The sequence below is a fragment of the Heloderma suspectum genome, chromosome 2, assembly GCF_057233095.1.
Source record: "Heloderma suspectum isolate Gila_16-S chromosome 2, 16-S_ref, whole genome shotgun sequence".
NCBI lineage: Eukaryota > Metazoa > Chordata > Lepidosauria > Squamata > Helodermatidae > Heloderma > Heloderma suspectum.
Window position 1 is genome coordinate 205,679,320 of NC_139459.1, and position 13,190 is coordinate 205,692,509.

At 46.3% G+C, this 13,190-nt stretch overlaps 1 protein-coding gene across 1 annotated transcript in view; it reads right to left on the minus strand.

Annotated features, from left to right (window-relative positions):
- FAM20A (FAM20A golgi associated secretory pathway pseudokinase) overlaps positions 1-13,190 on the minus strand; it is a 48,699-nt gene that overhangs the window by 17,352 nt on the left and 18,157 nt on the right. Inside the window, exons 2-5 of the mRNA XM_084837515.1 lie at positions 10,145-10,326; positions 6,735-6,785; positions 5,247-5,325; positions 3,192-3,284 (exon numbers count right to left, since the gene is read on the minus strand). Of these exons, the coding sequence (XP_084693641.1) occupies positions 3,192-3,284; positions 5,247-5,325; positions 6,735-6,785; positions 10,145-10,326 (405 nt within the window). The remainder of the gene's footprint in view (positions 1-3,191; positions 3,285-5,246; positions 5,326-6,734; positions 6,786-10,144; positions 10,327-13,190) is intronic.

Here is a 13,190-nt window from a genome sequence, read left to right on the forward strand (position 1 = left end):
CCTTTGTATATAGATACGTGGCAGACAAGAATTTATGGTTCCTGAGTTCAGTGTGGGCCCTTCATATTCTTAAATCTGACCTCAATTTTCATTCAGTTTATGACACATTTCTGCAACAGATGTTGGGGACAGGGAGATGACTTGTGGTTTAAAGTCCCCAAATAAGTGGTTTCCTCTGTGGCGTGTGGTTTTCTTTGTATCTCAGTGACACAGCATATGCTTTGCATGCAAAAGATCCCCGTTTCAATCCCAGGGGTCTCCAGGTAGGGTTGGGAAAGAATATTGTCTGCAATCCTGGAGAGCCACTACCAGTCAGTGTACAACATGCTGGCTGGGGACAATGGGAGTTGTAGTCCGACACATCTCATGGGCCCCAGGCTGGGGAAGGCTGGTGTAGAGAATATGGAGCTAGATGGGCCAATGGTCTGACTCGGGACAAGGTGGATTCTTCTGCTCCAAGTCTCCAGAGAACATATTCAGGAGGACTAAGAGTAGCAGAGACGCAAATGGGTCAGGCTCCTCTGTCGTTAACAGTGGTGCAGAGGAGGGGCTTTCACCAGGGGGGTGGCTTTTCTCCCATCCTGCCCCTGCTGGACCTCTAACCTCTGTTAAAAGCAGAGAAGCCCTCTCCTCCTCTGCCTCGGGTCGCCTTTCTAAAAAAATGGTCTTCAAAAAGGTCTGGAAAATGCTAAATTAAACCGAGAAAAGAGAAATAATGGAATATGAAGCTCTTAGCTCACATGACAGTAAAGCATCCAAAGCCCAGTGCCATAAGGTAAAGTAAAATATTCGCTGCCACCATGAATATTTAGGTTGGCAGGGGCCCTTGGTATGTAGTTCATCAGAGCTCTCCGTATCTCATATATGTTTTGAGAGTCAATGTTGCTTCTTTGGATATGCAGTCAGCAGAACCAGCTCAATCAATTCCCAGATTGCCTTCAACCACTCAGCCTCTGTTGACATAGATGTGCTTTGGGTCGTCCTATGACCACTCTCCCTACGTGTTCACGCTCAGAATACTAACTACAAACAGAGTGGCTATAGTCCTCCACATCATCACATGCTTCCACTACTGTAGTCCTCAGCCCTGAACCAATTCACAAACACGCTAGATTGATGCTCTAGTGCAGAAAAGGCCCTCCAGATATTTTGAACTACAACTCCCATCAGCCCTAGCCAGCACGGCCAATGGGTAAGTAATCATGAGAGTCGTAGTCCAACACATCTGGAAGGCACGAGGTTGCCTGCCCCCGCTCTAAAGAGTTTAGCCCAGGCTTCTCCAATGTGGTACCTTGCAAATGTGTTGGACTACAATTCCCAGCACCCCCAGACAGCATGGCCTGGAAAGCACCAGGCTGGGGAAGGCTGATCTAGTCTATAAAGATGTGCCATGCCAACAAGTGTTCTTCTGGCCAACCTGCAAAGCCTGGAAGATCAATATTCCTACTGTCAAGGCTGATTCATACCACAAAAATTGCAAATGGTGCTTTGAGGCTTGGTGATGTCTTGTCAGCAAAACAAAGCATTATTGGTTAGTGAGTCAGTAACCACCAGGCAGACTGACTAATGCTGGCAACAACAGTCTCTGAAAATGCCCCCAAGACAGCTGGAATTGGCTTTTTAGCCTTTCACTGGCTGAACATAAAAACAAATGAACAAACATGGGCTTGGATGTAGGTCAGGACTTCTGACACACCAAGCCAAACACAGCCATGCATTGTGGCCTACAGCAAAACAGGTGACTGAGCTCACAGTAGGCTTGGTATGAAACGTGTCGTTCAGGCCTAGCCTAGCTTCGGAAACTGGCGAATTGGTTTTTCCAGAGCTGGGATGATCTGGAGCAAGGAACCATCCTTTAAAATAGTCAACATCTACCTATACTATTATGGCACATTATTTGATAACTCTAAAAGAGTTTTCAACAGCAGGTGAATACAAATGGGGCGGGGGGATTGTGGATTTTTAATATTAACTACAACAAAACCGACAACAATAATAATGTGATTCTTGCTTCTAAAATACTGTAAGAATTCTATCAACAACTATTTATTAATACTAAGCTGATGGAGCTCTCAGTATTTTAGAAGCAAGGATCACATATCAAATCATCATTACAATGTTTTCTGCCTCCTAGGGGAATTGCTTCACATTCTCCAGCCATGCTGGTGCCTAATAGCAGTTCCTCCATCCTGCACAGATATTCTTCTCTCTGGTGATACTTTCACCTCCTTTCCTCAGCCAGGTGAATTAACTCTTTCTTCCCTAGTGGGATTGAGAACGAATCACCAGCACACAGCTGTGTTTTTATTTTGCGCACTACATTTCCCTCATCCCTCTCCCTGGGAATGAAGAGGTGCCAGTGACAGAAAGACATAACATTCAAGCTCCCCTGAGTCTCCCCTTGGATTGATTGCAGACAGAGCATGTTCTTCTCCGTGATGATCCTGGCTGGTTGGAGTGGAAGAACCTCAAGCACTGTTAATCCAGAGGTCTTGTCTCTGGAACAAGCCCAGAGGTCAAGTCCCTGGAACACGTCCTGACTACTAAATGTCAGGAAATAACATAGGACATTGCCTTATACTGAGTCAGACCACCTAGCTCAGTATATGTCTAGGCCAGGGGTGGGGGACATGTGGTTCTCCAGATGTCATTGGACTGCAACTCCCATCACCCCTAGCCACCACAGCCAATTGTGAGGGATGATGGGAGCTGCAGGCCAAGAACATTTGAAGGCCACAGGTTCCCCATCCCTTATCTATACTGCCTGCCAGTGTGGCTCTCCAGGGTTTCAGACAGGAGTTTTTCCCCAGCCCTTCCTGGAGACGCCAGGGATTGAACCTGGGACCTTCTGAATGCAAAGCAGAAGAACTGTCACTGAGCTACAGGCCCTTCCCTATGTTGTCCAATACGTCCCATCAGTATTCATGCTGTTGATCCTTGAAACAGTCTGTCCAGAAAACGGAAATAGGTACTAGGAAATGCATACTGTGGGCAGCTCGAAGCATTCATCAAGATACAGCTGAAATCGAATCCCCGATCCCAAGCAACCTCTTGCCTTATGGCAACTCTGCCACTCATGGGGCTTTGGCCATTGCAGCCATTGTTTCTGCCCATCTGAAGATGTAGGGAGATTATTTCCAGCCTTGCCACAAAGAAAGGGGTGGGGAGATTGTCACATCATGTGGAGTTACCTGTCAAGGTGGAAGGCGGCTATTTCCGCATTGTGTCTTTGAAAGTCGACAAAATAGAAAAAATCTTCCGGTGTCTCATCATCTCGGTTCTGTCTGAAAGAAAGGTAGGGGTTACCAACGGAAAAGAGATTCTAAGTAACAGCTGATATTGTTCTGAGTTTGACAAAAGTAGCTGAGAATACATACAGAAGCCCAGAAGTGGTTGGGTCAAATAATTCTGAAATAGCCTCTTCCAGCTGTGACTCAGGGCCAAATTAGGCATGACATCATTTATACAATTAAATAGCAACTGTGGAGGGAGCAGGGAACCAGGGTGGGACCCTGGTGGTGATGGGGAGGGGAGCGAGGGTTTAAGCCAGGGGTGGGTAATTTGTTTTGGCCTACAATTCCCATCAGCCCTCATCACTGGTTATGCTGACTAGGGCTGATGGGAGTGGTATGCCAAAACATCTGGAGGACCACAGGTTGCTCACACCTGGGTTAACCCTTTGCCCCTGCTACAATCCTGATCCAGTTTGCCACCTGCCCATATAGTACCTGCCATTTGCGTAGAGAGGAAAGCTCCTACTCACACCACTGGGAGCTTTCCTCCCAGTGCAAGTAGTAGGACTGATTTGGACTGGGACTCCAGCACCGGGAAAATGTTAAGGCCGCCCTACATCCGCCCCCAACCAGGGTTTTGATTTGGACTGCTTGGCTTCTCCTGTGTCTGTTCTTCGCTCTAAAACAAGCAAACAAAAACCTAATTCAGGTGTAGGCAACCCTTTTTGGTCGATGAGCACAAGTTTGAGAAACTGTTCTGGGCACTATCACAAAATGGCTGCCATGGGAGGTATGGCAAAGGACAAGTAACCTGCCCTAAAGACTGAGTACAAGGCAGAGGTGTGGCCTGAGACCCAGCACACTCAAAAACTCCTGTGAAGCCTAGGCTGGTATACCAACTACACCCTTATCTGGACAGAGATAGCCTAGCTTCAGTTATCCATGCTCTGATAACCCCTCGTCTGGATTACTGCAATGCATTATATGTGGGGCTGCCTTTGAAAACGGTCCAGAAACTTCAGCTGGTCCCAAACAAGGCAGCGAGATTGTTAATGGGGACTGGCCAATATGATCATATCATGCCAGTACTTTTCCCGTTGCACTGGCTGCCAGTCCATGCCTAAGCCCGACTCAGAGTGCTGGCATTACCATTCAAAGCCTTAAATGGGTTGGGGCCAGGTTATCTGAAGGACTGTCTCCTCCCATATGTACCTGCCCAGACACTAAGATCATTGTCAGTGGTCCTTCTGTGGGAGCCCTACCACAGGAAGCGAGGCGCGTGGCTACCAAGAAGAGGGCCTTTTCTGCTGTGGCACCCTGTTTCTGGAACAAGCTTCCCAGAAAGGCTCACCTGGCACCTACGTTGTGCTCTTTCTGGCACCAGGTGAAGACCTTGTTATTTTCCCAGGCATTTTAGTATTTGAATCTTTTAGTTCTGTTGTTTTACATCTGTTATTGTATTTTACATCTCCGCATTGCTGCTAGGTTTTCTTGTGGTTTGTACTTCTATAGTGTAGTTTAAGCTTTTTAAATCTTATATTGTATTTCATGATACGTTTTGTGGGTTTAATTGTTGTGAACCACCCAGAGAGCTTCATCTATTGGATGGCATAGAAATGTAATACATACATACATACATACATACATACATAAAATGATGAACCCACAGTTTTCAGCACCAACAGAAACCTATTTCAGAGTGAATCCTTCTGCCAGTAAGAAAATGTATTATTTATTATTTTAAAGGTGGGAAGGGTAAGACACCTTGGGGGGTGCTCCGAGAGGAGTCTGGAGGTGCATTAGTGCCTGCAGGCACCATGTTGCCCACCTGTGTCCTCATTGCTAATTGTATGAATAGTCCCATGTCTAGTTTGGTTCTTAGTTGGCCTGCTGCAAGGAGCTGGCAAGCCATGGTTAATTTCTTGAGTAATTGTTCAGAGCTGAGTTCCCAAAAGACGTTTTTTGTACCATCTTAACCATTACTTTAATTATATTCAGGTGAAGCAAGCTTACCTCATAGGTTTGAACATGGCTTTCCCAAAATCCTGGAACCGCAGAACAAGCTTCAAATGCACCCCGCTGGGCTTGACGACTGAGAAATGAAAGAGATGCTTACCTTGTTGTTCAAACATGCTTTTTTTTTTTAACAGAACAATTCTTTTTAGTAGTAACCGGATAGGGAGTATAACATTTGCCTCAGTAAAGAAATAAAATCAGTAGAAATTTTTTACTTCTCACATCATCTTAGGAGCAGCACCTGAAGGTATATGTGCTGCACTGAAAGCATTTACTCACTATGGTTTGTATTCTATGTTAACCCAACTAAAGTCCCATTCATTTCAGTGGGCCTACTCTACATAGGACTAATATTGGCTACAACCCTGTTTGTGAACCAGTCAGATTGACCTCACGGAGGGAGGGACTATATTGTGACTATATTGTTCATTCCAGTTCCATCCTCAGCATTCCCCAACCTGGGTCCCAATGTATGATTTGGACTACAGCTCCCATCAGCCCCTGCCAGCATGGCCAGTGTTCAGGGACGAAGGGAGCCGTAGGCCAAAACATCTGGAGGGATCCAGGGTGAGGAAGGTAGCTCTAGCACCTGACTTCATTAGTGAGGGTGGGCTTAACCTTCCCAACATTCAATATGGGTAGATTTTTATTTTTCATGTTTTAAAATGTTCTACCCTCAGCATGTTGCTAGGCATGATATATTGGAGGTACCTGATAGCACACAGCTGAATGTGGCTAGGGATGGCCAAGTCTAACATTTCTGGTACCCTTGTGGGGCCTGTGGGTGAACACCAAACCAAGTCTGGGATGGAGCAGATGAGGGACAGCAGTTTTTTAGTGAGCCAGCAGAAGTGAATCTCAGCACACAAGTTGCCTATTCATCTAACATATAAACATTAAAGACGAAACTGGGGCAAGGAAAGGCAGACTTATCCCTTATTTTCTTACACCAGGCCGAAAAGCAAGCCATCCAGTGGAAGAGTGAGACCTGGTGAGTGGCAGTGTGGTGTAGTGGTTAGAGTACTGGACTAGGGCCAGGGAGATCCAAGTTCAGATCCACATCCAGCCATTAAGCTCGCTGGGAATTGGCTAAGTTTGTCTTCCCACCCCCTTCCTCCAGCGGGGAGCCACTACTGGATCCCCGTGCCTTTCATGAATGGCCAGTCACATGGAACGTGACTCACGGAATGGCCAATCTGGATTCAACCCCATGAAGAAATTTACATATAGGGATTAAAGAAATGCAAAAATAAAAACTTGAATGTCCATGAAACCAGGAAGGGAAAATACCCCCCCACCACAGCAGAGCTGTGCTTAAAATTTAGCCTTGCGTGAAACACAACCCAAAATATGCCCCAGGAGTAATCAAAATGGCTATGTTAATGGCTAACACTGGTATTAAAATTCCTTCACTCTTCTCAGAGCAAAGTACTTCTGCAGCACATTGATCAAGAAAGATAATAGAAAGAAATACATTTCACCTACTCTGTGTGCAGTCACAGGCACCTAACAATGCTTTCTCATCCTGGCTGTAATCTGGAATGAAAAAGACAAGCAATGAGATTCAGACCACGGAACAGGGATGTTTCCTTGGGAATGAACTGTTTGATACAATTCATGGGCCTGGCCTGGCAGTGGGCATTATGATTGTCAGACACACAGAGTGAATGCGGGCTACCTGGACGATCTTTGGAAAACACCGAAGATTTGATAACGGGGCTTTTCCTTTTTTCATGACAAAGGAGCCCCTGGAGATTTCAGCCAAGAGGCTTCAGTGACAGGAAATCACTGTAAATCACAAGTTACAGCAAGTTTCAGAGAATATATTCAAGACTGAATTGTGCGCGCCTGTGCACGCGCACACGCGCGCACACACACACACACACACACACAATGCTCCAGTGAATTTTAGGAGCAGTCTGCTTTGTCATGTAAGCAAAACATTTTGTAACTCAAAAGCACTTTGTGATGAGCCTTTTCAGATAAGGTATGGGGGGGGGGTGAGTCAAAAAACCCCATAGGCATATTCAAGCCCTTGAGTGTGCCAGAAGCAGCTCTTTGCAGCTTAGGACCTTGTGTCCACTTTTACAAAGGACAGTCCTCTATTTGAAGAGCTGCCAGAGGACTGTGCTCTATTTGGAGGCATCCTCTATTTGAAGGGAAGCCCCTCCAGTCGAGGACACCTTCAAATAGAGAACAGACCAACAGTTTAAAGATAACGAACCCTTAGAACTGTTTCCCATCAACAGCTAGAAGCTGGGCAGCAGACTGGGCAGGAAGGCATACAGGTCACCTGGTCAAAGTCTTTCACACTATGGTGAGATTGACTGCATTGCTCTTTAAATTATAATAATTATTTCAAAATATGCATCAATACCTATACATTAGCATGCACAAATTGTATGCAAATCGGCATCCTTTTTTTGCCCTCTTTTTGTGGGGCGGGGTGATGCATTTCCTCATTTTTGGCAATTCTTACAGGGCCACCCCAGCCACTATTATCAACACACGTAAACAGGGTTTGGTGGTAGCGTTTTTAACAGAAGCAATGGGATTTGTGCCTTTGGCATGTGTACCGATGCCTGGCCCACTGAACTGTTTATAACCATAATTGAGTGTAGCAGTAGGAAACTACCCAAAGCTAATGGTGCCCCTGAAAAATGATTGCATGTGGTCTGAGGCTTGTCGGGGTGGGGAATTGCTTCCCTCTCCCCTTCCCCACCCACTGCAGTGCCTCATGGTACCCCTTGATTCGTGGCCCTCATTCCCAGGCCACCTGCAGAACAGGGACATGCCAAGCTGCCTTGTACTGAGTCCTGCTTAGCTCAGTATTGCCAATTCTGACTAGCAGTGGCTTTTCGGGCTCTCAGACAGATTTCTTTAGTGGCCCTGCCACTCGAGATCCTTTTAATGCAGAGTTGGGGCATGTGTGGCCCTCCAGTTGCTGGTGGGCTGCAACCTCCATCAGCCCCAGCCAGCACAGCCAACAGGGAGGTGTGATGGGAGTTGCAGTCGAACTGCATGTGGAGGGCCACAGGTTGCCCAGCCCTGTTTGAACAGGAGATGAGGGGGATTTCACTGGTGACTTTGTGTATGCCGAGCCTGCGCCCTGTGAGGCCCCTTTCCAGACAAAATCACCAGTAGATTGATACAGGAGACACTCTTTTGTGACAAAAATCTGCAGACTTTTTCTCTAGCCCCCGAAGAAGGCCTAAAAATAAGAAAAAGGCCAAAATGCATTGGGCTTCCTACAATAATTTTTTTTTTTTGCATCCTGAGAACCTATTTCTCTTCTTTGTGATTTACTTTGGATGCTCACTTCCTTCTGTTTTCTTCCCTTTCCAAACAGCAGTGGCGGCACTAGGCTTCCATTTTATTATGGAAGGGATCAGCAAGCAGTACTTGCCACTCTTCTGACAAAGGAGGCCAAGTGGGGCAAGGTCAAGTGAGCATCTGGCTCAATGCAAAGCTCAGACTATTCCTGATGCTGGAAATGTGCGTGGTTAGAAGAGAGTTATTTCCCCATAATATTTCTTTCTCTCAATCTCATTTTCTTTTGTAATTGATCAACTGATTGCAGGGTGATGATGATGATTATATTTTAAAGAGCCATTAAAGGGGGGGGGGCATTATTTTGCTAGAAATTGGATTTGATTAATTGGGCATGCTTCACTCAAAAAAGTCATGTGTTTTTCATGTGTTCTCTGCAATAAGGGCTGGATTAACTATTGTGTTAATTAAGCAACAGAGTTTTGGCCTAGTTAAAAAAGCATGGGGCGGGGCGGTTATTGTGTGGTGCAGTTATCTGGGAGTTTTCCTTTGTAGATTATGTTGTGCCCATCCTGCCACATTTTCTGTGCTCTTTACAAACTTCCTACAGCCCCAAACCCAGTTACTCCCTCATCACAAGACAGGAAGCAGCGGTAGCCATGTTCCCATCTGCAGACAAATGTCAAATTCTGTTACTAGCTTGGCCTACAAGTGGCACATAAAATATAATCTGCGTACTTAGCAGAATTCATGGACAAGACAGATGGTAAGAACAGGATTGTGGAAGGATTTTTGGATGTGTGTTTTATGTTTGGGTTTGTGACCGCCATTTATGTGGGCAGGCCTCTATTTGTAAATGTCATCAGGACAGAACATATGGTTTACAAAATCGTCCACTGTAAAGCTGGTGCCACTGCACCAAGAACAATCTAAAATCTATTTCTCTGTAAATAAACTCCATAAAAAATCAACTGATCTCTAAATAAATGCAAGTGGGACTGAAATGTCAATGGATCTTTTTAAGATTGCTTCCACAGTAGCCCTTTTCTCTGAAGTTGCCATCCTTTGTTCACTCTCTTTTTATGGAGAAACAGATGACATTGTTGACATCCTATCACATTCTAGTGTTTTCTGTGTTGTCCTCCTGTGTGTTTTCCCCCCAGACCTGATTTGTGGTAACATTTTTGTAATAATGGAATTACAGCACCAGTCTCTAACATGGAAGGCAAAGAGCTATTGGAGCGTTGAAGGACTCTTTTGCCTTTAATTAAACACTTCTTGCTTACATGCTCAGCCCATTTTCTTGGTTTCTGATGACAGCATGTAGTAGGGTAACCAAGTGTCCTACTTTATTGTTTCTAAATCTGAACCTACACATATAAATTTGCATATGAAAATGTTATGCAAATTGGTGTCCTCTTTTTTTGGTGATGCATTCTCTCTTTTTTGGTAATGAGTAAGTGGCCAAGCTAGCAATTAAGGGATGAGTGTGGTAATTAATAGAGGATTTTCAAGGCACAGTTAATAGAGTCTGTGGACACACACACACACACCCCGTCCTGTGCTTACAGTTCAAGAACAGGAGGAGTGGCTGTCTGGAAGGACCATCCAGAAAGGAAACCTACCCGCACTGATGGTGTTAAAGTCTTGTGTGTCCTGGAGGAGTTGGCCAATAGCAGGGCTGGACCGGGGGTACAAGGCATGGCGATCGATGCCCAGGTGGAACTGGAGCCAGCTTGCCTCCTGCTTGAGCTGCATAACTGAGTCCAAAGTTAAATTGCGCTCCTCTCTGTAAATCTTGTGTCTCCTGAAATACAGACGGCAAAGAAGGTCCAGGTTCTTCAACAGCATGTACACTGAATCCCCTCCCTTCAAACAGATCCGTTTACGCTTTCAGTTTGAGTGGCAGCCATTATTTGCCAAGCTTGTTATCACCAGATTGGCTCTCTATTTGGGGGCAACACTTGGAATGAGGAAGGACAAAGGTCTTACTGTTCACATGGGGCAGGATCCAACACTGCCCCAGCCCCTCCGCCGGTTGTGTTGCATCAGCGAGACCCACTGCCAGTGCAACAGGAAACTAGCATCTCCCAAAGCCATCCCAGAAATGAGCCGAAATGCTAATTTCTGGAATGCGATAAGTCGGGGTGCTCCCTTCTGCTGCATTCTGGGAACAAGCATTTCGACTTGTTTCCGGTTGCTTTAGGAAGCACTAGTGTCTAGGGTCCTGCTAGTGAGCAGACAGCATTGGATACTGCCCGTGATCACCAGTGTAACATGAATGTGCGGGGGTGGGGAGAGGAGCAGGATCATGGTGGCAGGCCCCTGACCTACGCAGGTTTGCTTGGTCATGTGAACAGTGGGCTTGGGCAGTGTCAGGATTGATTCTGAGCATATGGAGATAGTTAGCTGTTCAGACTCAGAATGGGAACAGCCAGAACCAGGGGAGGCATCTTCCCGAGCGAGTTCAGATATGGATAGGCGTGCTTCTCAGGATACTAACACACAGATGGCTGGGCCTGAAGCCCCCCCCCCTCCCGGTGAGAACACAGGAGGAGGAGGAGGAGAGCGCGGGGTGTGACTTGAGGGATGCTAGACTGTGGCGCAGAGCAAAGTGGGAAAAGTTAGAGGCGGAGCTCAGATGTTCCAACCGGTTGGTGATGCGTGAGGGTCGATGTAGGGGAGCATCACTGGATGGGAGGGGCCTCCCTCCCTAAGTCATTCTAGCCAGCCAGTCTTGTTTCAAACTGCTGGCAATGTCGGAGCTCCCATTTGGATCCCCTGTAGCCATTCGTAAATGTATGAAGCACTGTAGTCCTTTGTAGCCTGAAAGTCATTTGAGGATTTGCACCTTTAACCTGCTTGATAGCGAATTAAAGGCATGAGACGGAAGCCTCTCTTCTCTTGTGTGTGCATGAGGAAGGCGGGGGCCGAGGGACCGTGACAGGCAGGGTCACGTCCTGGAACAATTCAAGGCTGTGGCTTGGCAGGGCAAATGAGCTGGCACAGGCAGAGGTGCCAGCACCACAAGCAGCACCCTTGGCTGCGTGGCCTTCCCTGGCCCAGGGTGAAATGTGGTGTGTCTGCCTCCTCCCAGTCCTCACTCACACAACGCAGGAGGGCCAACTTGTGGCCCTCCAGAGGCTTTGGCCCACAACTTCCATCAGCCGTTGCCATTGGCCATGCTGGCTAGGGCTGATGGGAACTGCGGACTGTGCTCCTTTTTGCTGCCACCACACCACCACATCTTGCTTAAAGAGGAACCTTAGCTTTTTTGTAGCTGTTGCTGCATCGCTGAATTTCAGCGGCAAATTCGACAGTGGGGCAGCAGGGTCAATGGTAGTGGCTGCAAAAAACCTCCAACAACCCTCAGGGAGGGCGTGTGTTTCTAGGCTTTGCCTGACCAGCAATTGCATTGTTGCCTCACTAGGGCCTGCCAATGTGCAGCCAGGCCTCAAAGTGCCCAGGGCCTTTTTTCAGACCCATTTTGGCTCAGACAGGATTCCATTGACCTAAGAAGCTCCTGCAGTTGCTGCCAGGATCTAAGCTCTGTGGCAATTTTAATTGCGATTGCTAATTACTGGCATCACTGGCAGCTCCCAGACATCTGCTTATTAGTCAGGTGAGCAAGTTTAAGATCAACAGAACAGAGCTGTGCCAATCTCTGAAATAGTCCCCGCCTGCCCAGCCCCTGTAGGAAAATGCACATTCTATATGTTTACTAGAAATTTTGCCAGGTCATAAAATGAACAGGATGAGGAAAGCCAGCATTTACTAGATAAACAAATAATGGGCAAAATTACATCTAGAAATGACTGAAATTGCTTCATGTGGTAAGGAGACGCTGAGGTCAAGCTCAGAGGTTGAGAATGGCCTTTAACCTTTTCATATGCTATGCTACAGGATACTTTGTGGTTTCAATGACTACTGAACAATCATTTTTCCAAACCATAATAACCTGTCAGCCTCTTAGAAGGATATAGATCTAGTAATTGCATACTTATGTCCACCAAATAGTAGATGCACAAATCATATTGAGAACACAATGTTAATTGTATTATTCCTCAAACACGGTATGAAGAAAGCCTACTTCAAGGTTCTTCAATGATATAGTAATTATAGAATCATGTGAAATTATTATATCTTCATGATTTCAGAACCACAGACTACTGAAATATTGGAGGCACTCTCTCCACAGTCAGAAGCAAACAGACAATTGCCCCAGAAAGGGTCATTCTGCTATATTGCAGTCTTCACCCTCATGCTGGTGACAGGTGATGGGAGATGTAGTCCAACACACATGGAGGGCCCCACCCAGTTGGGGAAGGCTGCTCTAGTGTATTTAGCATACTACCTAACTTGATCCCTAATCATGGCTGATCATCAATGACTGTTTAGCCAAAGAAGCCACTGAATCATTTGATTGCCAGCCAAACTGGGCTTGTTTGTATCTGAGCTCAGCTTGCATAAGTCTCATCCACAAAACGTTGTTCACAAAAAAAGCCCCAGTGCTCAATTGTTAAAATGAGGGAGGAACGGGGCTCAAGCCCATCCAGCAGATGACCTAGAAGCTCTACCCCTAATCCCAGATGTGTGTGTGTGTGTGTGTGTGTGTGTGATTGTGATCGCTCATAAGTGAGGGAAAGCTACTCTACACATGCACATGAATAC